This window comes from Phoxinus phoxinus, assembly GCF_949152265.1.
Source record: "Phoxinus phoxinus genome assembly, chromosome: 11".
Lineage (NCBI taxonomy): Eukaryota > Metazoa > Chordata > Actinopteri > Cypriniformes > Leuciscidae > Phoxinus > Phoxinus phoxinus.
Genome location: NC_136886.1, coordinates 29,218,506 through 29,246,213, shown reverse-complemented (window position 1 = coordinate 29,246,213; position 27,708 = coordinate 29,218,506). Strand labels below are relative to the sequence as shown.

General features: G+C 38.8%; 1 protein-coding gene across 2 annotated transcripts; it reads right to left on the bottom strand.

Annotated features, from left to right (window-relative positions):
- Positions 1 to 321: 321 nt before the first annotated feature.
- cdk15 (cyclin-dependent kinase 15) lies at positions 322 to 27,663 on the bottom strand. 2 transcript variants are annotated; one of them, XM_079627546.1, is made up of 15 exons: positions 27,616 to 27,663; positions 26,587 to 26,977; positions 17,041 to 17,072; positions 11,300 to 11,437; positions 10,209 to 10,303; positions 9,158 to 9,237; positions 8,119 to 8,213; positions 7,955 to 8,017; positions 7,748 to 7,871; positions 7,538 to 7,658; positions 7,342 to 7,435; positions 7,164 to 7,227; positions 2,008 to 2,056; positions 1,679 to 1,821; positions 322 to 1,441 (listed from the first exon to the last, which is right to left on the bottom strand). In XM_079627546.1, the coding sequence occupies exons 2-15, from the start codon at positions 26,699 to 26,701 to the stop codon at positions 1,329 to 1,331; spliced, it is 1,326 nt and encodes a 441-aa protein (XP_079483672.1). In that variant the 5' UTR covers positions 26,702 to 26,977; positions 27,616 to 27,663; the 3' UTR covers positions 322 to 1,328. The 2 variants fall into 2 exon arrangements, with proteins under 2 accessions (XP_079483672.1, XP_079483671.1); XM_079627545.1 differs by lacking the exons at positions 17,041 to 17,072; positions 26,587 to 26,977; positions 27,616 to 27,663 and adding an exon at positions 14,863 to 15,107.
- Positions 27,664 to 27,708: the final 45 nt, after the last annotated feature.

The window sequence follows — 27,708 nt, the reverse complement described above, 5'->3', positions numbered from 1 at the left end:
AAAATCTATTTATGTATGTATCGTCTGTAGAATCATTGAATTCGATCTGAATGCAATGATACGCTGTCTTACCTACCTGTCAACATATGCATTTGCATACCTCCATGAAACCTTTTAGACAGTTAGACAGACGTTAGTCACCGAGCACTGCAACCGAAACAGCAGCCACCTTTTACAGTTCCTCCAGATCCAAAACAACGAGCTTATCCTGCGTTCACGCCATAACTACTGTCATTTGTAAGAGATGGAAACCTGTGAATCGAATTTATGCGTTTCAATGGCAACACTGAAACGCATTAAGGTAAAGGTAAACGCAAGGTTAAGGTAAAGGTAAGGTAAACCCTTACCGATGTTGTTTTTACAGTATTTATTCAGAAGTCAAGACACAGTGGGATTGTATACAATTTTATGAACACGTACACAATTTTCACAGTATTGCAGATTATGTTGAAGTGTGTGGATATGTATGACATCAGCATTGAGTGATTGTTTCTATTATTTGAAGCTGTTATTTGTTGGTGACCAATATTGCTGTGCATCTCTCACTTAGAACATTGACGTAGAAGCAGCGCATGTTTGACTCTGCATCTTATTCATACATACATACATACATAGCTAATATGTAAAATGTAAATATACCGAAACTATTAATTATGAACTTGATACAAACTTAGCTAAAAACAGTACTAAACGTGTTTTGACACGCTGGCCACAGAAATATGAGTATGCACTGTACAAAAACAGGTAATTTCAGGAGAGACTCTCCAGGTGTTTTATAAATGCATACAAGTCATTTTTTCACCTGCACACTATACAATAGAGCTTTGAAATATTAGTAGGTATATTATTCCACGCATTTTCATATCACATTCCCAATTCATCTCTCTCACACTCTCACTCTTTTCTGTGCAATATATACAAAAAATTATTACATATCAAAAATGAATAAGTGCATTTGAATTCAAACGCATTCACAATGAAAGTGTGCTGTAAACCTCACTTTGCGGAGAGGCAGGAAAGCAGACATATCTGATCCTCTCTCAGTGAATATGATCTCAAAATACAGTGTTTGAAATGTGGATCCAGGTGATAAATCAGCTTCGTCAGGGATCGTCATGATCTACCATTACACTTTCTCTTAGGTATTACTGGTCCAAAATGTAAAAACATGAAATTTAATCTGATATTCCTTAAGAAATATATTTGATAAAGCTGATTTAGATCTGCATATACAAACTGACCGTCATGCTGCAACAGTGTCACGTTTACTCATGCTGGCGTGTTTTGGGTTTTCACAAGCACACCAACTATTTACAAAGACAAGTCTTTCACCAGCACTTGGCCAGCGGAGCAAGAGGCGATTTCATTCGTCTGCTGGGGCTGAAGATATCCCTCGCTTCCGCCTCTAACCTCACGCCCGGCACCTTAAAGATGGACACGGCTGAAGGAGAAAGAGAGAAGGTTAGGGAAAGAGAAATGGCCGAGTGACGGGAGGAAAAAGACGTTTTAAGATTGCATAATCTCTTTTCATCTTGAGTCGGCGTTGAAAAAGGTTGCCAGTTTTGACAGAAACTATAGAGGGATTTAACTTTGATCTTGTCTGAAACGGGACCGGATTAGCCTTTGAAGCTGGAGTTGCGTGCATTCCGCTCATATAGTGAAATTCTCCAGCACTTACTGTCCCTTAGATGCATTAGCGGAGGTGGAAGGGTGTTGAAATATGGGTGCAGCAATGTATCCTGGGCTGAAATCCTGTCCTTTGGAATCATCATCAGCATCTGCTGGGCCAGGTCCTCCGTCTTATAAGGTAACTGAGCGAGTCTGGGCCAATGTACACACAGAGAGAGAGAGAGAGAGAGAGAGCTATGGGTCAGACATCCATTAGAGGGGGTTGGTGGAGGGGAGATGAGGACCGCTATACAAAAACCCTTCTGTTCCCACTCGGAGCCAACACACACACACACACACACATACGCGGACGAGCATGAATGCATGAACTGGTCTTACCTTTTCCAGACATCTCGAAATTGCCGGGGCTTGCAGGGCAGGAACCACTCTACAGGAACACAAAGAGTCCTCTTTTAGCTTAATAGACCACTAAAACATCCAACTATGATCAGGTATCTTCACTCAGAGCATGTTGAGACAATCTTTGAAATCCTTCATCATTTACTGTTCCAAACCTATATGACTTCTTTTCTTCTGTGGAGCACAAAAATAGATGTTTGGCAGAATGTTCACGCTGCTCCTTTCCACACAATGATAGTGAATGGTGACTTGGGCTGCCAAGCTCCAAAAAGGATCATTATTTAAGCCAGAATGAGATGAAAATTCAATATCAGTATGTCATTTTGTAAATACATGTTATAGATCTTAAGGTGAGTAAGTTATCCATGTATTTATTTTATGATAATTAATTACACGTTCATTTAAAGTACCATAAAATATAGTGTAACTCTAAAGTTCATTAAACAAGTTCATTTCTTTCAGTAAGTCAACTTAAAAATTTAAACTAATATATTATATAGACACATTACATGCAAAGTGAGATATTTCAAGCCTTTATTTGTTATAACTTTGATGATTATGGCTTACAGATATGAAAACCTTTTCACAATATTCTAATTTCGATTTTGGGGTTTTCATAAGCTGTAAGCCATAATCATCAAAATGATAACAAATAAAGGCTTGAAAAATCTAACTTTGCATGTAATGAGTCTATATATTAGTTTCACATTTTAAGTTGAATTACTGAAATAAATTAACTTGTGCACGATATTAAATTTTTTCGAGTTTCATCTGTATATTCAACTGTTTATGAGCTGCACCAGAACCAATGGCAATTGCTAATATCAGACCTTTGCACAACATGTCTCGATTTACTCTTGGCAAATGCTAAGTTATGAAGTTAAAGAAATGATATGCCTTTGTTTTGTTTTACAGTTTTTAATAACGCAGGAAACGGCCTTTGCTGTAAAATCCTGAGCTCCTGAAATAACTTTATAAAAACATTTTTGCAATATATTGCAATTTAATATATATATATATATATATATATATATATATATATATATATATATATATATATATATATATATATATATATATATTGCAATTTAGTTATTCATTGTCTGTGTTTTAATGTGTTGTTTTAGAACAGGTTTATTTGCAATGTGACACATTTTGACTAACATGTAACTTAGTTCAAGTTCACTCCTGATTAATCTCATGTGTTAATTAACCCGTAGACAAAACGTTTCAGTTTACCGATGTTCATTCATAACACCAGTAAAATAGACTTCAATACCGCAAGAGCTGTGAAGGCCACTTTATGACAGCCCATGATCACTGTATGCTTTTGTTACATGGAAAAGAGCAGCATGAACATTCTTCTGAATTTCTCCTTATGTGCAATTTTGTCATTATTAACTAAAACTATTAAAAATAGTATACGTTCATTAATTTAAATAAATCTTAAATAATATAAATTATAACTATTATAAAGAAAAACTTTATTTTGAAACAAAAGTAAAAAATGTTGTCTTGGCAACTGATTTAACTAAAAGTACTAAAGTTACTAAAACTGAAATAAAAATGAAGCAAAGCTAAATAGAAATATAAAAAAACTAATAAAATGCACATATCAAAGTTGCTAAAACTTGAAATGAAAAAAAAAAGAAAGCTAATTCAAAATATGAAATAGTATAATGGAGCTAAGGTCAAGCAGTATGATGATAAATATCATTGTGAAGATATAAAGTGTCTATCAATAGAGATTTTGCTTTGTACATCACAGTATGCAAATATAGCTGCGCAGAACAGAACTGCTTAAAGTCTTAGAGCAATAAATAAATATGCATGAATGAGAAAATAAAGCGCGGTTTGACGTTAAAAATATTTATCAAGCACATTTTTTAAAAATTCAATGCAGTACTGATGCTGAGTAACATACCTGAAGTACTAATTTGCATCTTTGTTCTGTTTATTAATAACAAAGATAAAATCAAATAAAAATAACTATATTGTGATAAATATTCAGTCATGAAACTCGAGGGCGCAGGCTGATAGGTCTTTTACATGCCAACTGCAAGCAATCACATTACCACATAGCACAAGATGATTGGCCTCTGCTGATCCTGCAGCCAATGAGATTGCTTGCTCAACATTTAAATAGTCTGGTTCATTGTTTGGTGTAAAATTGTCCTTGTCCTGCAGCATGCTATCAGATTTCCTCTGAAACCATCTACCTCCCCCAGCTCCACCTGCCTAGATCTGCTACAGGATTTGTATATGTCTATATATCTTACATGCTCACATACTTGCAGTCTATGCTTGCTCTGCAGCAGCAAACATGGCAGATAGTCCGCCAATACCAAATACACTAACATTGCCATATTTAATAAAATGCTAAAACTATTCCAAACGTTTTCATGACTGAAATAAAATGTCTTGTATCGTGAAATAAGATGTTCATCATTTTGCACACCCCTATATAAGAGTATATAAATAACACTGCTTTTTTAAATACCATTTTTGGGTAAACTATTAATTTAAGAACTTTAATTAACATTCAAATGAAACATTCGACCACTCAGAAATGTTTTTTGCTATAAAGAACTTTTGAGGAGCCTTCATTATGAGTGTCTCTGTCAGTGGCTGTGGTCTCGGGCCACCCGGTCATTCTTGGCTGAAACCTGAAGCCACACTTTGCTTCAGCACACCTGGATATACCTGAGAGACCACAGCGGGTTCATGTAGCTTCTCTCTAACACATGGCACACACACACACACACACACACACACACACACACACACACACACACACACACACACACACACACACACACACACACACACACACACACACACACACACACACACAGAGCAGCCTGGGGCTTGGGTAAACCCAGATTCATGGAGAAACACAGCAGGGAAGGCCTGCCAGCAGTTTACCTACCACACACACCATCTCCATCAGTACCCACACACTCTAAATGAGGCATATTTCCCAAAGCCACCTCACATTGCTCATTTGTGCACCTGTGTAATGAGTTTGCACTTTATTTCCAGGACTGCAGTGGAAAGACATCAATCCCTTTCCTGCATGAGTGTGTGAAGGTGTGTGTTTGTGTCTGACTCGAAGGTGTCAAGTCAACTCATGGCCAACAAAACCGCTAGCAGAACACCTATACACACAAAATGATTTATGTTGGAAACAGCTTCAGCACGACTTTGTGAATTTGCTCTAGCGAATTTCTGTTTGTATTACTGCATGTTATTAAAACGACAGACCCTTGGCAACAAGTTTACACCCACACACACACACACACACGTTGGGTTTCTATGTTTTATGGGGAATTTCTATAGACATAATGATTTTTATACTGTACAAACTGTATATTCTGCACCCTTAAACTCCCTACCCCTAAACACAACCCTCACAGAAAACTTTCTGCATTTTTACATAAAAAAAAAAAAAAAAAAACACAATTTAGTATGATTTATAAGCTGTTTTCCTCATGGGGACCAAAAACATGGTTTAGTATGTTTTTTAAGCCATTTGGTTCACGAGGACAGAGGAAGTGTCCTCATAAACCATATTTACGTTGTATTACCCATGTCATTATACACATTTATGACCTCAAAGCCATATAAGAACACGCACACAGTGCATATAGATGACAGTGTCTATGTGTAGCTCTAATTCTAAATTAATGGGTACATTTGTATTTACTTGATGTTTAAAATTAACAAATCAAATCTGTAAAAAGTGAGGATTTGCAGGAAAAGTTCACTAAAAATAAAAAATCTGACATCATTTACATATGACTTTCTTCTCTGGAACACAAAAGTAGAAAAATTCAAAACGTTTCTGTGGTGCACAAAAGTACAAATTATCAACCTTATTTTTTACAATGCAAAAGTAAGTAATTCTCCTGTGAATGTGCCTGACTTTAGATTTACTAGCTGCTGTAAGGTCAATAACTGGAAGAATATAAAAGTGCAGTAACCAATTAAACTATTTTGCGCTACAACCATTTGTTTATTATTACAATAAATGAAAATTACATAATAATAAATACCAGTTTGCAATGTCAAGCAGCATAACAGACATTAATTATACAGCTAAAATAACTGGAAGCGCTTGACACGGAAGTCTTGCACAAGTTACTAATGGCCTTTTACGTTAAAAATAATGCGTAGCGTATATTGTATTGTATGTTACAGCTAATTATAAATAGGCAATATTAAAATTCTACAAAGTAAGACCAATCGTTTTAAATGCTACAGGTGAGTTTAGACATCACAACATTGCAATTTTCAATATGGAAAATGGATATTCATCTAGTGATCAACTAAAGATTACATATATATGTAATTTTTTAAGTGTATTTTCTAGGCCTGCAAATTAATACAAATTGTATAATGAATTTACATTTTTCTAGTTATGCCAAGCTCTAAACTATATTTTATCAGGTTTTATCAGTTTTAAGTAAAATAGTCATGGCCTTTAAATATTGTTGTGGACAATGATTGTCAAAAAGTTGAGAACCACTGATGTAAAAGGAACCATAAAAGTAGCCCATATGATTTGTGGGTTAAATGTCACACTTTAGAGGCCATGAGATGACACAAGAATCAATGGTTTTGACTCTACCGAAGTCAAAACTAGTGTGATGCACCTGCATTTACAAACTCTGAATATATGCATCATGTGTGAATGAGATTTGAGAGCTATTCAGGGAAGATTATCAATGAATATCAACTTAATTTGAACATAATGCAAATCATTATTTTGTGTTCCATGAAAGAAAGAAGCTGCACATGCTTAGAATGACATGAGGGTGAGTAAATGATGACAAAAGTTCCTATAGACTCAATGGACCTATTTCTTCCTGATCTAAAAAGTCCAAAAATTACTTTCATTTCTGTAACATAATATAATCGAGCTTATTCAATAATATTTAAACATTTCTTTGACTTAAATAAAACCAGTTTATTTAGATGTTACCACATGAAGTACATTTTATGCAACTAACACATACCCTGACATAAGCATTTAATGAATGAGACAAATCTGTTGAGACAGGAAATCACCTCTCATAGCAGACACATCTGTGAGATTACAGTAGAGCCAGATGAAAGAAGGATTTTGCACACACCTGGTTTGTAGTTCGGCAGATCACTGACACCTGGCCAGCTCTCCTCGGTCGGGACCCCGAGGACCTCAGAAGGAAAGAAGAGGAGAGATGAATAATGGGAGGAGAGGAGGATAAATAAAATAAATGGATAGAAGAGAAATTTCACACAATTATGGTACATTCTCAAAAACAGACTCACTGTCCAAATCTTCAGCAGCTGCTCAAAGACATCAGCAACTCCAGGAAACGCTGGTGACCCCTGTAGCATCTCAATAAAAATGCAGCCGGCTCCCCTAAAGACACATTTTGAGTCAGACATTACTGTTGCTCTCACTATTAAGAACCTTTCTAAGAAGAATGAGTGTGTGTGTGTGTGTGTGTGTGCAGGGACTCACCAGATGTCCAGGGCTGTGGAGTAATCAGTGGAGCCCATGAGAACATCTGGCGGGCGGTACCATAATGTCACGACCTCGGCAGAGTACGTTTGGCACGGTATGGACTTCGATCGGGCCAGACCTGAAGCGTCAAGAGGCCCACAATAGTTTAGAATGCGTGATTAGTTATCGTGCAAGTGTTTGCATGTGTGTAGATTAAATGAAACCCACCAAAATCGGCTAATTTGAGTTCTCCCAGATAGCTGATCAGCAAATTCTGAGGTTTGAGGTCTCGATGCAGAATTCTTCTGCTGTGAATGTAAGACAATCCTCGCAGCAACTGAAACATGAAGAGCTGAACAAACAGACAGAGTGTGAGAGAGACAGCTCATTATTTCTGCCCCCGTTGCGTTTGCGTGCGTTTACGGGTTCGTTTACCCTGGTGTTGTACGAGTGAAGTCCTCCAGGATGCTGGATCATATATTGAGCCAAATCTGTTTGCTGAAAGAGAGAAAGGGAAAGATGTGAAATACGTCAGACAGACAAAGATAAACAAAAAACAAAATAGTCTTGGAAGGCGACTGCTAACGTCTTAGACTCACCATGTACTCAAAGACAAAGGTGAGAGACTCTCGCGTGTGGATGATGTCGTGGAGCAAGACTATGTTGGCATGTTTGAGGCCTTTTAACAAGGAGGCTGGGAATGATCACAAATGACATGGGCATACGGTATCAACAAGTGCAGTACAATCACATATTTAGAGGAGACTGGGGTGAGATGAGCCACTTTTCACTCAGGTCGCCCTCTAGGCAAGGGGAAGTTATTATATACACCAGCGTTCAAAACTTTGGGGTCGGTGAGATATTTTAATGTTTTGGATAGAAGTTTCTTATGCATTTATTTGGTCAACAATACAGTAAAAAGTGATATTATGAAATAGTCTTACAATTTAAAATAACTATTTTCTATCTGAATATATTATTCATTAAATATTGTATTAATATTAATTTATGTAATTTAATCCTGTGAATTTTTAGCTGCCATTATTACTCCAGTCTTCAGCATCACATGATCCTTCAGAAATCATTATAATATGCTGATTTGCTGTTTAAGACACATTTCTTCTTATATCAATATTGAAAATAGTTGTACTGCTTAATATTTTGTGGAATACGTGTTTTTTTTTCAGGTTCCAAAAGAACAGCATTTGTTTAAAACAGAAATCTATTATTATAAATATCTTTATCTGAATTATAAATGTCTCTACTGTTATTTCTGATTAATTTAATGTGTCCTTGCTGAATGAAAGTATTAATTTAGTTTTAAAAAAACTTAGTGACTTCAAACTTTTGAATGGTAGTATGCCAAAATATAGAAATATAACATCTAAAAAATAAAAATATGAACATAAATATGTTATTTCTATAAAAACAGTTTATTAATGCACTATTCCATCATATTTCAGTCACAGACATCTATATATAATGCTTCCCATATATATACCCTATATAATTTTTATTATTATTCGTAATTACATGGACAACACAATTTATACACACACTGGCGCATTTTACCCCACTGCCCTACATGTGTATAAGCACTTTTGTTTCTTGTGTGTGTGTGTTATGCACTTGCAGTACCTTCTCTAATAGCTGTGAATGGAATTCCTTCTTCAGTTTTCATGTGAATCACCTTTAAAGCCACAAGATGACCATTTATCCTGGCAGAAACACAGAAAACCTCAGCATAATCCACAAACATGCATCTGCTGGTAAAAGTTTACCTAAGAAAGTAGAATAAACACCATCACAAGCTCTTCCTTTTGAAGACCTTATGAAATCTGAATTGGAGTTTTGTCCATTAGCCGTGAAGTTATTTATTAGCTAGTGTACTACTTAAATATGATGACAAATGTAAGTTGTAGGAAACACACATTTAAAATTTCAGCAAAGTCTTTATCTTCTATTTTTTTGTCTGATTAAATGTGAAGAGAATGTGCCATTGGTCTAATAACACTGTAGTATGCAGCAAGTCATGGTTCATGGCTGTGAGGTAAATTAAAGCCCATTGGCTATCAATAGAAAGCCTAATAAATTTCAATGGAGGGACAGAAATCTCTTAATTTGTATTTCGGAGAAGTCTTATGGGTTTCGAACGATATCGTTTAATGTACAATTCATGAAAAAAAAATTTCACCTGCTGGGAGGTTTAATCATCTGTAAGTGAGGTAACATTGTTCCTTTAACCACATAAGCAAAAATGTTGCTAAATGTAAAGCTTTCTATCCTAAAACCGCTGCACAGATATGAATGGGAGCTGTTTCTCATTAAAACGCATTTGTTGTTGTACAACAACATCAAACCGCCTATCAGTTGAGGCCTCAGGCGGGTATCCATATGTTGCAGGATGACCTTATAAAATGAATCCATGTAAAACAAGCTGTTACAGAGGAACTCAAGGAATGCCCACAGGGAGGCAGTGAAAAGAATCATTTGCTGTGTATTATACAGAGGAACAAAGCCACAGGGTGGTGTATCTGAATAATGTGCTTGCCAACTAAATGCTGCCATAAAGGTAAAACATTAATCTCGCCTCAGTGAATAAATGTCCTACGGGCAACATGTAACCGAGCTCTATCAATTACACTATTGATTTGTGTGTCTGTGTGAGTGTTTACATATGACTACTAACCTGCTAATTCCTTTGTAAACTGTGGCATATGTGCCCTCTCCAAGTTTTTCAAGATTAAGATAAGATGTTGCATTCCCAAACTGCAGGCCAGTTTTCTGTGAATAAAACACACACACAAAAAAGTCTATATAATAATAAAAAATAATAGTTTTATTATTATATTATTTAATAATACTTTTTTTAATGGAAAAGTTTGCTGTACCGTTAGACAAAATATAAAAGTAAAAAAATGCAATGGAGATGAATGGGAAACATGTCCCAGTTATCCTGAATTAACCCTATGTGTTTCATTAGGCTTTTATGGCCCAATTAAGTATGATATTGTGAGAATATGGAGCTCATACTCAAGGAGAAAAAAACGAAATAATGCAATTTTCTGCAGATGTTGTTATTTATATTGCCAAAAAGTAAGATGAAATTGTGAGACTACTTACATAAAATGCATATGCATATAAATATCAGTTGTCGATCTATATCTCCCAATAACATGTCTTAGTAATATATTTAAATTCTTAGTTTTATGATCAAAGCTCTGTAGTTTTTACTGTGGGGCGCAAAACATATAATGCAATGAAGTACAATTATGATTGAAGCGTTCCTCAAAAAGACTGATGCATCACTTTTGATAATCACTTTATAACATAATTTAAGTATAGGGACACTCGATTAAATCTAAGTGGCTTCAGCCCATGTTCATCTTGAAATTTTAGTAACAATATAAAAGTTATTCTAACGTTTACTTCATAAACATCATTAAATATTTCAGAGCAAATAGACGTGTGATAGGTCTGAAGGGGGACGTTTTTACAATTATAGTAAAAGCCATTTTATTTGCTAAAAAGTGTAAACCATCAATCAAATGCCAGAAGGCATGTAGTAGTTTTTTCAGCAAAGTTTTGATCATGTTGATAATTCAGAGGTCTTATAAATAAATGTATCTAATATAATGCATGAGGATTTATATAGGGTTTATTACTTTATAGGGTTAACATTACTTTCAAAGTGACATTAAAGTTTGTAATAAGTAATGCAACATTGTAGTGTGTTACTGATAACATTTGTCAACATTAGTGTATTAGTGTGTCCCTCACCCACTGGAACTCTTGCTGGAAGCTCTTTCCTCCCATCGGATCGCTGTTACTGCGGCCCCTCTGAACTCTGAGCCGTCGCACCTGCAGCGTGTGAAACCAGTGCGGCTGTGGTTTCTCCACCCCGTCCAGCTCACCCAGCTGAAATAGGAGACAAAGATAGAGAGAGAGACAGTTTGATCTATATTAGATACAGTGGGAGATGTTATAACACCTTGTTTTGCTGATACAGCCATCTTACTGTATCCATATCTGTGTGTGTGTGAAGCGTGTCCTCATATTCAGGTCTATACGTGGCTTCAGGATTTTTATTTATTCCAGCTCAGTACTGTACTGTACATGCAGATTATATGATTGCAGATCTCACAGATTTTTTTTTCATGTTTTTAAAAGATGTCTCTTCTGCTCACCAAGGCTGATTTTATTTGATTAAAAGTACAGTACATGATCCTTCAGAAATCATTCTAATATGCAGATTTATTGATGCTCAATTATTAATAATGGTTCTTATTATCACTGCTGAAAACAGTTTGCTGCATAATATTTTTGTGGAAACTGTAATTTTTGTTTTCAGAATTCTTTGATTAATAGAAAGTTTAAAAGCATTTATTTAAAATAGAAATCTTTTGTAACATTATAAAGGCCTTAAAGGCATACAATTTAATGTGTCCTTGTTGAATGAAAGTATTAATTTCTAATAAAATAAAAAAGATCTTACTTGCCAACATTTTTATATGGCAGTATATCGTGGTTTCCACAAAAAATATTAAGGAACACAACTGTTTTCAACATTATAATAATACGAAATGTTACTTGAGCAGCAAATCAGCATATTCAAATTATTTCTGAAGGATCATGTGACACTGAAGGCTGCAGTTGTGATGCTGAAAATTCAGCTTTGAATCAAATAAATAAATAACATTTTGAAATATATTCAAATAGAAAAAGGTTCTTTTAAATTGTAATATGCTAATATTTCACAATATTACTGTTTTCACTGTATTTTTTCATCAAATAAATGCAGCCTTGGTGAACATAAAAGACTTCTTTAAAAAACATTAAAAAACATTAATTATTCCAAATTTTTGACCATAAAGAACACAACAACTATCATTTTTAATGCAAACACTGAACAGAAGAAACAGGACAAGTTGAAAGCGTGTCTCTAGCAGAGGAAGAAGGGAGGGGGGATCTGGAGGAGGACGAGGAGTGGGCAGAGGGAGACCAGGAGAAGAAGTGGGAGGAGCCTGAGCAGAGATGGGAGGAGCCATAGGAAGAGGAGCTGCAGGTGGGTGTGACCAAGTTGGAGACGTGTGCTTGGCAGACCGGGCCGGAGACAGGAGTGAGGACAATGGAGGAACCGGAGAGAAGGAGGAGCCTGGCAAAGCCAGAGCGATGATGGACCAAGGTGGAGCCATAGGGACCAGGGAGCCCAGCGAAGCCTGAGGGAGCATTGAGGCATGGTGGAGCCGATGGTTTGGAGGGCTGGGCAGAGCCAATGACGATGAAGGAGACTTGGAACTGGGCTTAATCAGCGATGACTGAAACGACCTGAAGCTGGGCTTATCCAGTGATGACAAAGAAGACTTGGAACTGGTCTTTTCCAGTGAGGACTGATACCCCTTTTCCACCAAGGCAGAGCTGGTGCTGGTTCGGAGGCAGAGCCTAGTTTCAAATCGGTTCTTTGTTTTTTCGACCACCAAAGCACCAGCTCTGAACCAGTAAAAGTTGTTCTTAAGTAGCACCAAAACATTGCTGGGCTAGAAGTAAGAACCGCTTGCGTCAGGGGCTGGGGGCGGGGTTACTGTGACCAACAAGACGAACAGAAACTTGTGACCGCCATTTTTTAAATAGCAGCTAATCGAGCTAATAGCAGCTCGATTGTAATCTCCGTCTATGCAAGTTACGGCGAGCTGCACGAATGCGTTTGATTCGCCGTGTTTGGATGCCGATGTAGGTTCGCAAAGCCATGAGCATCAATAGTAACGCAACGACCGCCATTGTTGATGTAAGACTTGTTCGAGATGCATCGGAGCGGCGCGGACTGATCAGAGCTCTGGGAGTATTTGGAGAGCATACGACTCCTTGTGCTTTTGGATCACTTTCACAGTGCTTTGATGTCATGCGGCGATCGGCCTGTGAGAAGCCGAACCATCTCGAACAAGCCTGGTGTGTTTTTGTTTGGCGCTGCCGCGCTAGCGTTGCTGGGCAACATGAGATGTATACACAGTGACGTAAGATCTGGCTCTGTTTTGGCTCTCTAGCCTGTGGAAAGGCAAACCGGTTCCTAGAAGACCCGTCAGAAGAACCAACTCCGAACTGGCTCTAGCTCTAGCTCTAGCTCTGAACCAGCACCTGGTTCTTGCTGGTGGAAAAAGGGTATGACGACTAGGAACTGGGCTTATCCAGCGATGATGAAGACGGCTTGGAACTGGGCTTGACTGAGACGACTTGGAACTGGGCTTGACTGAGACGACTTGGAACTGGGCTTGACTGAGACGACTTGGAACTGGGCTTGACTGAGACGACTTGGAACTGGGCTTGACTGAGACGACTTGGAACTGGAGTTATCCAGCGATGACGAAAAGGACTTGGAACTGGCCTTTTCCAGCGATGACGAAGAGGACTTGGAACTGGACTTATCCAGTGATGACAAAGAGGACTTGGAACTGGACTTATCCAGTGATGACAAAGAGGACTTGGAACTGGTCTTATCCAGCGATGACGAAGACGGCTTAGAACTGGTCTTAACGAATAATGACTGAGGCGGCTTGGAACTGGATGGAACCAGTGCTGACTGTAAACTAACAAATATTTCCTCATTCAGCTCATGCAACACAAATTACTGTAGTTCAAGCTCCAGCTTTGTTTACGCAGATTTTTTGCTGTGGTGCTGTCATTTCAGCAATTTCATGCTATTGGAACAAGCTGTACAGCAGATGCTGTCAAAATGTCCTGACATAGAAGTCTCTTTTAGTGCTCATGTTCCCTATTTCTGTCTCTTTGCCTAAATTCTATTAATCTGAGTGATTTCATTGCACACGGGGACAACTGACACTCTCAGAACGGACTTCAGGTTTAGCTGTGCAGAATGTGCTGTAACCACCAGACAATAATATCTTCAGGTAATTTGGAACCAAATGGCTTTACATTGTATCTTAAAACTCTTCAATCAAATACATTACTTTTGACTCAATAGTAGCTTGGCAACGGCACAAGAACAATTTAAAATGTAAAAAATCAGACACGGTAAAATAGTTTAACCCTTTGACATTACAGTAAATAAGAGATGCTTATGATACAGTTTTCAACATATTCAGACCGATTTTTCAATGACATTACAAAGTTACGGACATTTTTATGAGACATTCTTCTATGATGTTACAAATGTCAATGTTATTGTAATTCAAAGGACAAGACATTATAATGTATCCCTGTTTGATGTTACACACACTCTCTGTCCATTTCTCTCTCTCTCTCTCTCTCTCTCTCACACACACACACACACACACACACACACACACACACACACACACACACACACACACACACACAACCCATCTGACCTCAGCGACTGGGAGGGAGGATACACTCCATGTTTTTGATGGTTTTTCTTCCGTATTCATTGTTTCTTTTATCTCTTCTACTTTCATCTCAAACATTTCCTCTTTTTCTTCCCTTCTGACTGTTTTATCTCCACAACACCAACAACATTTCCTCACGCACACGGACGCCCAGACCCGCATTCTCCACAGGAAATCCTCCATCTCCAATTCTCCTCCGCTCTCACTTACTCTCTCTCTCTATCTCTGATTAAGCCCTAAAACTCATATGACTTGCATGGGAAAGTGTGTGTGCGTGTGTGTGTGTGTGTCTGCAGGCCTGGTCTTATGACTCCATCTCCCATCCATGAAAGCCAAACACAAACAGCCATGTTATACTTTCTAAGGGGAACAAATGCATCCATTCAAGCGCAGGAGAGAAAAGCATGATGGGACGGAGAGTGAGAAATGGTGATTGTGAGAGAGAAATAAGAGTATAAAAGAATGTAAGTGTGAGAAAGAACCCATACCATACAGTCACCACATCTATACAGTGGTTTTCAGACTTTCTAAAGACGTTTCTCATCAGACTGAGGTGAACTGCAATGTTGGTCGTGATGGAAGTCAGCTGATGTCTTTACTCCGTTCATCGCTCTCGAAGAGGGGCTTTTCTAACTGTGGCTAAAATCTTATGTTTCACCCACATTCAAATTATATTATATCATATTATATTATATATTCACTGTAAAAAAAAAAAAAAAACTCAACTCATTATTTTGTTTCTTTTTGGACTTTTTTGAGTTTGATCTACTCCCAAAAGTTGAAATAACTTTTTTTATTTTGTCAATTCAATTCGTCAATTCAATTTTTTTATACATTGGACAAATGAATCGGATAAACACAGTAAATTAAGTTTAGTTCAATTAAATAAATAAAAATATATATTTTTACAATGTTAAATTATTAGTTTATATATATATATACTACCCTTCAAAAGTTTACGTTTAGTAATATTTTTTTATGTTTGTGAAAGAAGTCTCTTATGCTCAGCAATGCTGCATGTATGTATTTATCAATAATACACAAAATGTTTTAATATTGCATTAAGATGAATTTTCAGCAGCCATTCACATCTTCAGTGTCACATGATCCTTCACTCAAAAAATTTCTATTAAATTACATGACATTCATTATGTAAGTGTCAAAATATTTTTGTATATATTTTGTGTATATATTATATTATATTAATTATATTAGATTCACTGTAAAAAAAAAACTCATTATATTTTGTTAATTTTTTGGACTGTTTTGAGTTTTACCTACTCCCAAAAGTTGAGATAACTTTTTTTATTTTGTCAATTTAAATACATTGGACAAATGAATTGGATAAACGTGACATGATCCTTTACTCAAAAAATAATTTGATATTTTTTTTTTAATTACATGACAATCATTTGTAAGTGTCCAAATATTTTTTTTGGAGTCATTGTGTGCGTTTGAGTGTGTGTTTTTCTATGCTCTGGTGAGGCTGGTCAATACTTGTAGGCAACTATGGTTGCTGGAGTGTAATCATAGAAAGAGAGAGAGAGCATGATGGATGTTTTTTCTCTTCTTTATTGACTCTGGCTATCTGGACTCTGTGCAGTTGGGACATACTCGATTGAGCCAGGAATGAGACGCCAATTACTGACAGAAGAAAAGTGTATGCTGTGCGCAGCTATGCAGCCTCTCTCTATATAATAACATAGCTTACTATGTACTGAATTCTGTGCAGTATATACTGTATACTGACTTCTGTAAATAATGTAACATGTTTTGCATTAATAAAACATGCTGCTGTTGTCACATGTTGATCAAAATAAAATGGTTATTAAGCACCAGTTGGGACAGGGTATATTGGCTCTACTGTATACTGAATATTTTAGCAAATTTAGTAGATAGCATGCATACAGAAAATGTGCATAACTGTGTGTACTACTGCAGAACTAAGAGTAGAACAGTAGTGTGTCTTTGCAAACATAGCCTCTCTATCCTTCCCCCAGTAGAGGGCAGTGCTGTATTTCTTTTCCTCAACTCTCTTGTTCTTTTGCCTTTTCTCCTCTCTCTCTCTCTCTTCCTCCCCCTGTAGGGGGTAGTGCTGTATTTCATCTGTCCTGCGTCTGTTTGTTTGTGCTCATGTAATGTCATGTCAAAGGTTCTTACCTCCTCATAGCCCAGATGTCTTTGCTTTAACCCTGTAAAATAAAAAAGAGCAGTTTAGTTGGACAACAACACTTTAAATGTCCAAATACACAGTTTCCGCTGTGGTACACTTCATGTGTGATAAATGGCTTGACTGTTTGTAATGGCTTTATGATATTTTAAGAGCTTTTCATTGAAACTATTATGTCAGAGGAGTGTGTGTGTGTGTGTGTGTGTATATAATATATAATATGTATATAATAATATATAATATGGTCCCATGATGTAATTACAGTAATCAATTGCAAATGTAATTACATGCAGGTTTTAAAAAAATATATAAATAAGCGATAATGTTAATATATGTAAATACAAAACATGTACACATTGCATTGTATCAAATCATTAATTTAAATGTTAGTACATAGTAGTTAAAGATATAAACTGGGTCCTATAATGTAAATATATAAATTAAATACAAATTAGGTATAATTATAATAGTATTATGTTTTTAATTATATTGAATACATTCGCATACATTACTTCCATTTAACACATTTTTAAAAAGACAACTTTCATTTTATAGACAATGGTGGAAGAACACATAATTCTCAGTATATATAGTGTGTGTGTGTGTACATTTGAAAATGTAAAAATACAGAATGGGTTAGGGGATAGAATATAAAGTTTGTATAGTATAAAAATCATTATGTCCATGGAAAGTCCCCATAAAACGTGTATGTGTGCGTGTGTGCGTGCGTGTGTGTGTGTCTGGGATGATAAAGCAGGTAGAAGGTGAGTCACGCTCAGTGTTTAAGCTCCTGACGGGAGAGGCGAACAGGAGCAGCTGGTTGTGTACAGGGGGTCTGAGATTTACCCTTCACCTTCATTTAAATTTAAACAGCAAATACAACACTAAATGAGATCAGTGAACAGAGAGAGAGAGAGATAGAGAGAGAAATGGACAAAGACAGGAAGAGAAAGACCCCATGATCACAGTTCAGTGGATGGGTGCCCACAGCTATTAAAACGTCCATTTGGGTGATGTACATTTGAAAGGTGTCTCTAAGAGGTGGAGAGCATCTGCTATGTAATGTGTGATTAGATATGTTCTGACAGCCAGTCACAATGACATGAACTCCGTTTAGGCAAAAGATACAGGGAATATAAAAATAAGCCCATCTTTGTAAGTTTTAAGGATCAATGTGACTGCAGGAGGACAGTCCTGCCCTAAAAATGTCAGACAACTTTTACCATGTCAAACAACATCTCTGTTCAGAAGAATGTTTTTAAGGTTACTTTTCTTTAACGCTATATGATTTAAAGCCCATAGCTGATATTAATACCAAAATTATGATTTTGATATATAGGAAGGATTTTATTCAAGGCTCCCGTAAGTGTTGATTGCATTAATGTTGATATAACAACATCACAAGATGAATGAATTACAATGCCCTGCATGTTGACCCAGAAGACTGTACGTCTCTGTTGGATTGTTCCAGATCTAATTAGCTAAAAACCCCTTTTTGGCACTTCTGCAGGTGTCACCCTGAGGAGCGACTGATGCCATCAGATTAGCATCGTCCTTGACAGGAAAGAAAGGTCATCATAAAGGGCCTTTCAGCTGTGACCAGTCTCCATTAACCATAACCTGCCATGAAACTGATTCAAGGAGGATGTAGGGAGTCCATTTCACATCAAGCATCTCATCAAAAATGTATTTATGAAAAATGCATGCACAGGGAAGCATTATTTCTCATACTTGATGACAACGCTAATATGGATTAACACATGTATTTAAGACAAGGGGGTTGGAATGCACTGAAAAAAAAACATTTTTAAGCCAATAGTTATTTTAATGCTAGTGTTGATAACCGATAAATGGCAAATATAAGAACTGTATACTGTTTGGTCTAAAATAAAACAATAAAATAAAAATAGTTTTAAATTCTACAAGTGAATTTAGACAACACAACATTATAATGTACAAAATTAAAAATGGATAACAATTTGAGATTTGCTAAAGATTATATTTAATTTACAATGATTCAATTATTAATGTTTTTAACGATTAACTTTAAGTGATGCCAAAGGTAATCTAAACGTAAATATAGAATAAATGAACATGCACAATTAAATATCAAGTATCAGACGATAATGATATGTATATTAAAAAATATATATGATGTTTTTTTTATTATCAGCTGATAAACAATATTGTACTGATATATTGTGCACCCCTATATTTCCAGTAAGAAACCACGCAAGCAACTACCTAGCAACCACCTAGCAACACCCTAACAACCATTTCTGGCTATTTCTCCACCTAGTTTTTAACATAAGAACGGGTACGGCCATTTGTGATTGTATTGCAAACTGGTATTTGTTATCATATTATTTTCATTTATTTTTGTAATCATAAACACTAGTTTGTAGCGGCAATAGTTTTACGTCTACTGCATAAATGTCACTAACACAGGTTACTCAGTGGAGATTTCTTATAGAGTATATTTTTGCGTGTCAACCTATGATCTGTGCCGTCTCGGTGTGTTTCTGCTTCCCCCGGAGAATTTATCTCACAGATATTTATGAGTCAGGGTAAGGGAGGGCTCAGAGAGCTCATAACTCATGCTCAGATGCATCTGGGCTTCCCGTTCTCTCTTCTCATCCTCTCATCCATCTCTACACTCCACTCTTTCTGTCTCAGCACAAGTATGTTTCCTTATTCCATCAAGATCGCTCTCTCCTTCATCACCACTTGACATCCTTTTCTTACTGTTGCCAACTCACGTTTTCCCTCCTTCCCCCCTCTCTCTCTCTCCCTCGCTGATCTGTATTCTGTGAGCAATGTGTACAGCCACCCATCACTCACGTAGCCTACCAGACAAGTGCAGATAAACAAGCTAAACAAGTCAAGTTAAAGACCCCAGCAAATGTCTGTTAGCTTTGATACCATCTATAAGCTAGCGTATATCAATTAAAATATGTTGATTTAAGGTCAGTCACCATGAAATCTAAATTGACAATTCAATTTTCTTTTTTTTTAAAGGATTATTTAAGTATTTATTATACTGTCACGGGTATGGTGCGGATGAAGACAAAGGCAAAGGCACAAAGCTCCAATTCAAACTTTTACTATAATAAAGCTTACACAAAACGGAAACACTCACGATACACTGTAACATAATCAAACAAGCATTAGCATAAGCATTAGCATTGACCGACCACTGAAGGGTGAAAGACAGGAACTTAAATACACAGATGACAACGAGTGACGACAGGTGATGATGATGATGATTAACAATGACTAATTAACTAAACAGGTGACGAAAATGAACTAATGAAAATGACGACAGAGAAGAGGAAAAACACTGAATGAGAAAAACAACCTAAAAGTCCAAGGACACAACAGAAAACACATTAACAATGTGACAGAACCCCCCCCTCCCCCCAGGCGCGTCCTCGCGCCGTAAAACATCCAAAGGGGTGGGAGGGTGGGCGCCCTGGAGGCTGATGAACAGGTGGCCGATCTGGAGCAGGAAGCCTCCAGGGCGGAGCAGGACGTGCAGGTGGGCAGGGCGGAGCAGGATGAGGGCGTGGCCATGGCGGAGCAGACGGACCCTCAGCCGTCCATGGTGGTGAGGACCCTTCGGGCGGCCACGGCGGAGACGACCCTTCGGGCGGCCATGGCGGTGAGGACCCTTCGGGCGGCCACGGCGGTGAGGACCCTTCGAGTGGCCACGGCGGAGGCGACCCTTCGGGCGGCCACGGTGGTGAGGACACTTCGGGCGGCCACGGCGGTGAGGACCCTTCGGGCGGCCATGGCGGTGAGGACCCTTCGGGCGGCCATGGCGGTGAGGACCCTTCGGGCGGCCATGGCGGTGAGGACCCTTCGGGCGGCCATGGCGGTGAGGACCCTTCGGGCGGCCATGGCGGTGAGGACCCTTCGGGCGGCCATGGCGGTGAGGACCCTTCGGGCGTCCATGGCGGTGAGGACCCTTCGGGCGGCCATGGCGGTGAGGACCCTTCGGGCGGCCATGGCGACCGCGTCGGCAGGGCCTCCACGATCCCCTCAGAGGACTTATTGCCCCCCCCCAAAATTTTCTTGGGGAGGTCAGCACTGGACTGGACCCGCGGCGAAGAGGACTCTGAGCTGACCGGGGCCAGCGGCGAAGGCGGTCCTGGGCTGGACGGGACCAGCGGTGCAGGAAGCTCTGGGCTGGACGGGACCAGCGGTGCAGGAAGCTCAGGGCTGGACGGGACCAGCGGTGCAGGAAGCTCTGGGCTGGACGGGACCAGCGGTGCAGGAAGCTCTGGGCTGGACGGGACCAGCGGTACAGGAAGCTCTGGACTGGACGGAACCAGCGGTGCAGGAAGCTCTGGGCTGGACGGGACCAGCGGTGCAGGAAGCTCTGGGCTGGACGGGACCAGCGGTGCAGGAAGCTCTGGACTGGACGGGACCAGCGGTGCAGGAAGCTCTGGGCTGGACGGGACCAGCGGTGCAGGAAGCTCAGGGCTGGACGGGACCAGCGGTGCAGGAAGCTCTGGGCTGGACGGGACCAGCGGTGCAGGAAGCTCTGGGCTGGACGGAACCAGCGGTGCAGGAAGCTCTGGGCTGGACGGGACCAGCGGTGCAGGAAGCTCTGGGCTGGACGGGACCAGCGGTGCAGGAAGCTCTGTGCCGGGCAGCGATGAGGGCTCTGTGCCGGGCAGCGATGAGGGCTCTGTGCCGGGCAGCGATGAGGGCTCTGTGCCGGGCAGCGATGAGGGCTCTGTGCCGGGCAGCGATGAGGGCTCTGTGCCGGGCAGCGATGAGGGCTCTGTGCCGGGCAGCGATGAGGGCTCTGTGCCGGGCAGCGATGAGGGCTCTGTGCCGGGCAGCGATGAGGGCTCTGTGCCGGGCAGCGATGAGGGCTCTGTGCTGGGCAGCGATGAGGGCTCTGTGCTGGGCAGCGATGAGGGCTCTGTGCTGGGCAGCGATGAGGGCTCTGTGCTGGGCAGCGATGAGGGCTCTGTGCTGGGCAGCGATGAGGGCTCTGTGCTGGGCAGCGATGAGGGCTCTGTGCTGGGCAGCGATGAGGGCTCTGTGCTGGGCAGCGACGAGGGCTCTGGGCTGGACGGGACCAGCGGCGAAGGCTCTGGGCTGGACGGGACCAGCGGTGCAGGAAGCTCGGAGCTGGACGTCAACCGTCCAGGGTCGAAGAGGGACCAAAGCGGATGATGGTGTCGGGGTCCATCTCGACCACCGCCTCTACTGCGGCCTCCACGGGTCCCGCGAAATCTGGCCAGACGGGTTCCCTCAAACGACCCTCCATGGGCAAAGGCTGGGAGATCTTGGCTCTCCTTGGCCAGGACGAAAATTTTTATCCAATCGTCCATTTTAGGTTGGTCGGTCAATCTGTCACGGGTATGGTGCGGATGAAGACAAAGGCAAAGGCACAAAGCTCCAATTCAAACTTTTACTATAATAAAGCTTACACAAAACGGAAACACTCACGATACACTGTAACATAATCAAACAAGCATAAGCATTAGCATTGACCGACCACTGAAGGGTGAAAGACAGGAACTTAAATACACAGATGACAACGAGTGACGACAGGTGATGATGATGATGATTAACAATGACTAATTAACTAAACAGGTGACGAAAATGAACTAATGAAAATGACGACAGAGAAGAGGAAAAACACTGAATGAGAAAAACAACCTAAAAGTCCAAGGACACAACAGAAAACACATTAACAATGTGACATATACATGATTTATCCATGCACATCATTAAAATATATTTTTAATGCACCCTCGTAATCTTTAATCAAAATAGCTTCTTCTCCTCTTGGAGTGACATCTCAAGGTCAATGTGTCTTTATTAGTAGCTGAGGGTAAATTTGTAAATTTTGACAGGAGATTCAGCCATCTATAATTAAGACAAAATCATAAAACATCAGAACATGCATTAAAACATATACCATTATAATATAATATCAAAAAGGTAAAATAAAAATATTAAAAACTCCTAAGAAAAAGGTCATGACAATTGTCACACACACACACACACACACACACACACACACACACACACACACACACACACACACACACACACACACACACACACACACACACACACACACACACACACACACACACACACACACACACACACACACACACACACACACACACACACACAAAATGAACGGAGGAGCTGAAATTCAACATGTAAAATAAGGGAATTCTCTGATGATGTGTTTACTGGCGTGAGGGCGGGACAACCTATGACTCACATGACATCACAGCAATAGCGAACCAAAACCATCCAATCAATTCCCAGACAAAATCAAGTTCCGCCCAACATTTCTTCTTGTTCAAGAAGCAGTTTTACTCGGATATACGCCACAATAGGGAGAAAAGACTATCACAACTTCTGTCTGCCGACTTTAAATAGACTTTCTCTTCTTGAAAAACAGACCAAAGTATTGATAATCTTGGAATATACTTTTTTTTTCTTCAATAAAATGTTCTCTAGACTGAAATTTGAGAATATCTCTCCTGCCTCTGACTAGCAATAAGCATCAAATGATAGTTCATGATTGTGACATACACAGAAGGCTATTGGCTATTAAAAGACAACCTCTTCATTATGTTCCACCCTAACCCTAACCCTCATATTGTTCCAGACCTGAGTTTCTTTCTTCTGTTGAACACAAAAGATAGGGAAAAAATACCATGGAAGTAAATGGCTCCATCAAATGTCTGATTTCCAACATTCTTCAAAATGTCTTCTTTTGTGTTCAGCAGAAAGAAACTCATACAGGATTGGAACAACTTGAGGGTGAGTAAATGATGACTTCAGATAAACCAACTTAGAAAAAAAGAACAAAATTCAGGAAAATAATCGCAAGGAAAGTGATTTCAGGACAGGTTGGTCAGCCCAAGAACAGACAAGCTGGCAGTTCTGAGAAAAATGCAGTTTTGCTGGCTGTTCACAGGAGAGTAATAGGCTACTTTCTTACATGGTGAGGAAGTGTGCTTAAATTCATGTCCAGAAATAGCCAGCGACAGATTTACCACTAGTGCGATTTATTTAAAGTCAATGCCTTTCACTCATGCCTGCTTTTTTCACATATAACACACACAGTTTTCTTAACTCGCAGCCCTCCTGCCTCTCAGGAGATGGACACAGATGCTGTTACAGGCTGTTTTTCTCTCAGGAACCTTCCCTTCCCTCCTCCATCACAGCAAAATCACACTTCTGCCATACAGCTAAGCACGGATAATATCTCTACTGTGTAGGTCATTCTGTCCTGTATCCACAGGTCAAGCAGAATCCTCTCTGTTCTGCTACACACACGCTTGGGCTATTTGTCTTCCAGTGCACATCCACAATGACACGCGCTTAGCCACAACTATTGGCTTCCTCTGTTATGGTTGAGAGTTACAGATATACCCATCTGAAAAAACATCATAGATTATTATTTAATTTTATTTATATACTATTATAGTTTTTATTAATATTTTGAATTAGATTTTTTTCCATTCAATTATTATTTTTTTTCAATATTTTTTTTCAATATATTTTAGTTTTTTTGTTACATTCTTTTGACTTTTTGTTTTTAAACATTACTATTTAGGTTTCAATTAAATCAAAATTGACAATTCTTATTTTTTTTATATATAGAATATTGCAGTATTTATTATAAATGATTTATCCATGCAAATAATTTGCACATATTTTTTTTTTCTTTTGTTCTCTTAATCCTTAATCGAAAACTTGATGACACTGTGGCGATTTTTCTTGAAACCCTCCCAAACAACATGTGGTGATGTAGGGGTTGTTTGATTTTTTTTTTATAGGCTTTCTGACCCCAAGACTCAACTAATCTCTGCAATTCTCCATCTGTGATCCTTGAAGAGTCTTTGGCCACTCAAACTCTCATCCTCACTGTGCATTAAGGCAATATAGACACACGTTCTCTTCCTGGCAGATTCGTAACATCTTTAGTTGATTGGAACTTCTTAATTATTGCCCTGATGGTCAAAATGGGGATTTTCAATTCTTTAGCTATTTTCTTACAGCCACTTTCTATTTTGTGATGCTCAACAATCTTTTGCTGCACATCAGAACTATATTCTTTGGTTTTACTCATTGTGATGGATGATTAAGGGAATTTAGCCTTTGTGTTTCCTCATATTTAAACTCCTTTGAAACAAGAAGTCATGGCTGGACAATTTCATGTTCCTATCACCCTGCTGTGTTAAAAAAGGTAAATATGAATGGGATTATACTTCAGAGATATTTTACTCGTAAAAAATTCTAGTGGTACCAATAACCAACGTGTTTTTGGAGAAAAACATTTATTTCATAATGTGATTTCCCCCCACTTTTAATTATTTTACTTCAATGAAAGGTTAGATTTTTGGCAATTTTTTTGAAATGAAAGATCTAAAGGATAAACAATGCAGATTTATTTTTTACAGACAGTTTTGATCATATTTACCAGGGGTGCCATTAATTCTGACCATGACTGTATGTGACAGCATAACCCGTGAGGGGCTGCTGTATTTTACTTTCGTTTTGTCGTTGTTTATTTTATTATTAAATTGTTTGTTGAATGTTCGCCGGTTCCCGCCTCCTTCTTCCCGTAACAACAAACTTTGTTACAGACACGTTTAATGACCCAAGGGCGGGACAACCAGTTACTCACATTAGATCCACCAATAGCAAACAACAATGATCCAAAGATCCAATCAACTCCCGCTGGACAAAAGTTCCCACTACATTTTTTCTTGTTCGAGAAGCCGTTTCACTCAGATACGCCACAATAGGGAAGAAAAGACTATCGCAACTACTGTTTCAAGCTGACTTTAAATTTATTTCACTTAGTTGCCTAGGCAACATTTTCTATTTTTATTTAGTTTAAGATTTTCATCTAATATTTCTATTTTATTTTATTTGCAACTTTATTTCAATAACCAATAATCTTTTTCATAGTTTTAGTTTTAATTAACAATAATAATTCTGGGTTCTACAGGACATTTTGTCAACTGGCCAAACTGGGAGACCAACTAAACCAGCTCACACCACCTTAGACTGGTTTAAACATTTTTGTTCAGGAGGGTATAGTTTCTTTGGAAATGTAAATAGATCTTTGTATCTTAGTATCTTCTCACATTAAATGTACTGTAAGCAACAGCGTGTGTTCAATTACATACAACTGATACATATGTATATCCTTTATAATCAAGGTATTAATCAATAATCAATATTTTCCTTCTACATATTAAATTGGTCAAGGATGCATCAGGAATGACTCTGAGAAAAATAAAGTTGTGACCCTAATGGGAATTGCATAAACGAGAATGTGAATGTAACCATTATACGCAGATCGTGAATTAAGTTATTTACAGTTTTAATGTGTAGCTGAGATGCTAGGGATGAAGAAGATGTATTGCACTATTCCTCTTTCCAACATGTGATGAGACATCATCAACACACCTTATCAGGGACAGATTTCGATACTGTTTGTATATTATAGATGGATAGAGCTGAAATGCACTTACCGAGACGCTGGAAAGCCTCAGAAGCTGCATGCCGGATGTTCTGCATGCTGTCTGCTTCTTCTGCTGGACCTCGATGGAACTGCTGATACGACGGGAGGCTCTCACTGTGACCCATACATTTTGAGTGTGGTACTGGACCTCATCACTGTTCCTTTATCCAGCATGTCATCCTCTTGCTTCAGGCAGCTTGTGGCAGACAGCACCCACGCTGACACAAGTTCCCTTCTCTGTCCTCCTACGTTTACTCTGAGAGCTCTCTTCCTGTCTCCTTGTACCTCTCTCTCTCTCTCTCTCTCTCTCTCTCTCTCTCTCTCTCTCTCTCTCTCTCTCTCTCTCTGTTGCTCTCCTGCCTCCTGCAGCTGCCACTGCTGCTTGTGTGGCATCCAATTGGCTGAAAATTAAAGAGAGGCAAGGGATTGCTGGTTTGTTTTGAAAGGCTGGTGCATCTAAAAAAAAACCAGAGGGTGTAAGTGTGTGTGTGTGTGTCTTAGAATGAGTGTGTGAGAAAAAGAGAGTCTGGAGGATCAATAGAGAGAGAAAAACAAATGTTTGTTTGAAATTCCACTCATCTCAAGAAAAATAAACCGAGCAAATAAGCTAAATAAATATAAAATAGCAAAACAAATATACAAAAAAATACTATACATATATAGCAAATCTCAGCTGCTTTATTTGTTGACATAGTGGCAAAATGTAAAATATTGTCGCCCAGTGATATGTTTAATTTACAGTTGACACTCACGTAAAGTGTCGAGTAACGTTAGCTCTCAACGGATCTTAAAACTCATCAAAAAGATCTTCATTTGTGTTTCGAAGATCAAGAAGGAACAACATGAGGGTAAAAAAATAATGACAGAAATTTCATTTTTGGTTGAACTAACTTATCCCTTTAAGAAAAATAGTCTAACGTTACGTCAAAAGAAATTATAGCGCAAGTGACACGAAGACAACTGCATGAGCAACATTAATCCATATATTATTATTAATCTACAGTTTCTATAGACTAATAAATTCATATTTTTAGCTTACCAGCTGAGCATTCAAGCAACCATCTCATCTCTCATCCTCGTCTAAGTTACCTGCCCGAGTAGAAAAAGCGAAAGCGTAAATTCCATCTGGTTT

Bases quoted from the DNA above. Each gene is read 5' to 3' on its own strand.
- cdk15 (XM_079627545.1), bottom strand. From the start codon at position 15,063: ATGGAGGATTTCCTGTGGAGAATGCGGGTCTGGGCGTCCGTGTGCGTG. The intron at 10,304-11,299 runs GTGAGGGACACA...TTTTATTCACAG, and splicing joins TCCAGCAAGAGTTCCAGTGG to AAAACTGGCCTGCAGTTTGG. The intron at 8,018-8,118 runs GTGAGTCTAAGA...TCTCTCTTTCAG, and splicing joins CCTTTGTCTTTGAGTACATG to CAAACAGATTTGGCTCAATA.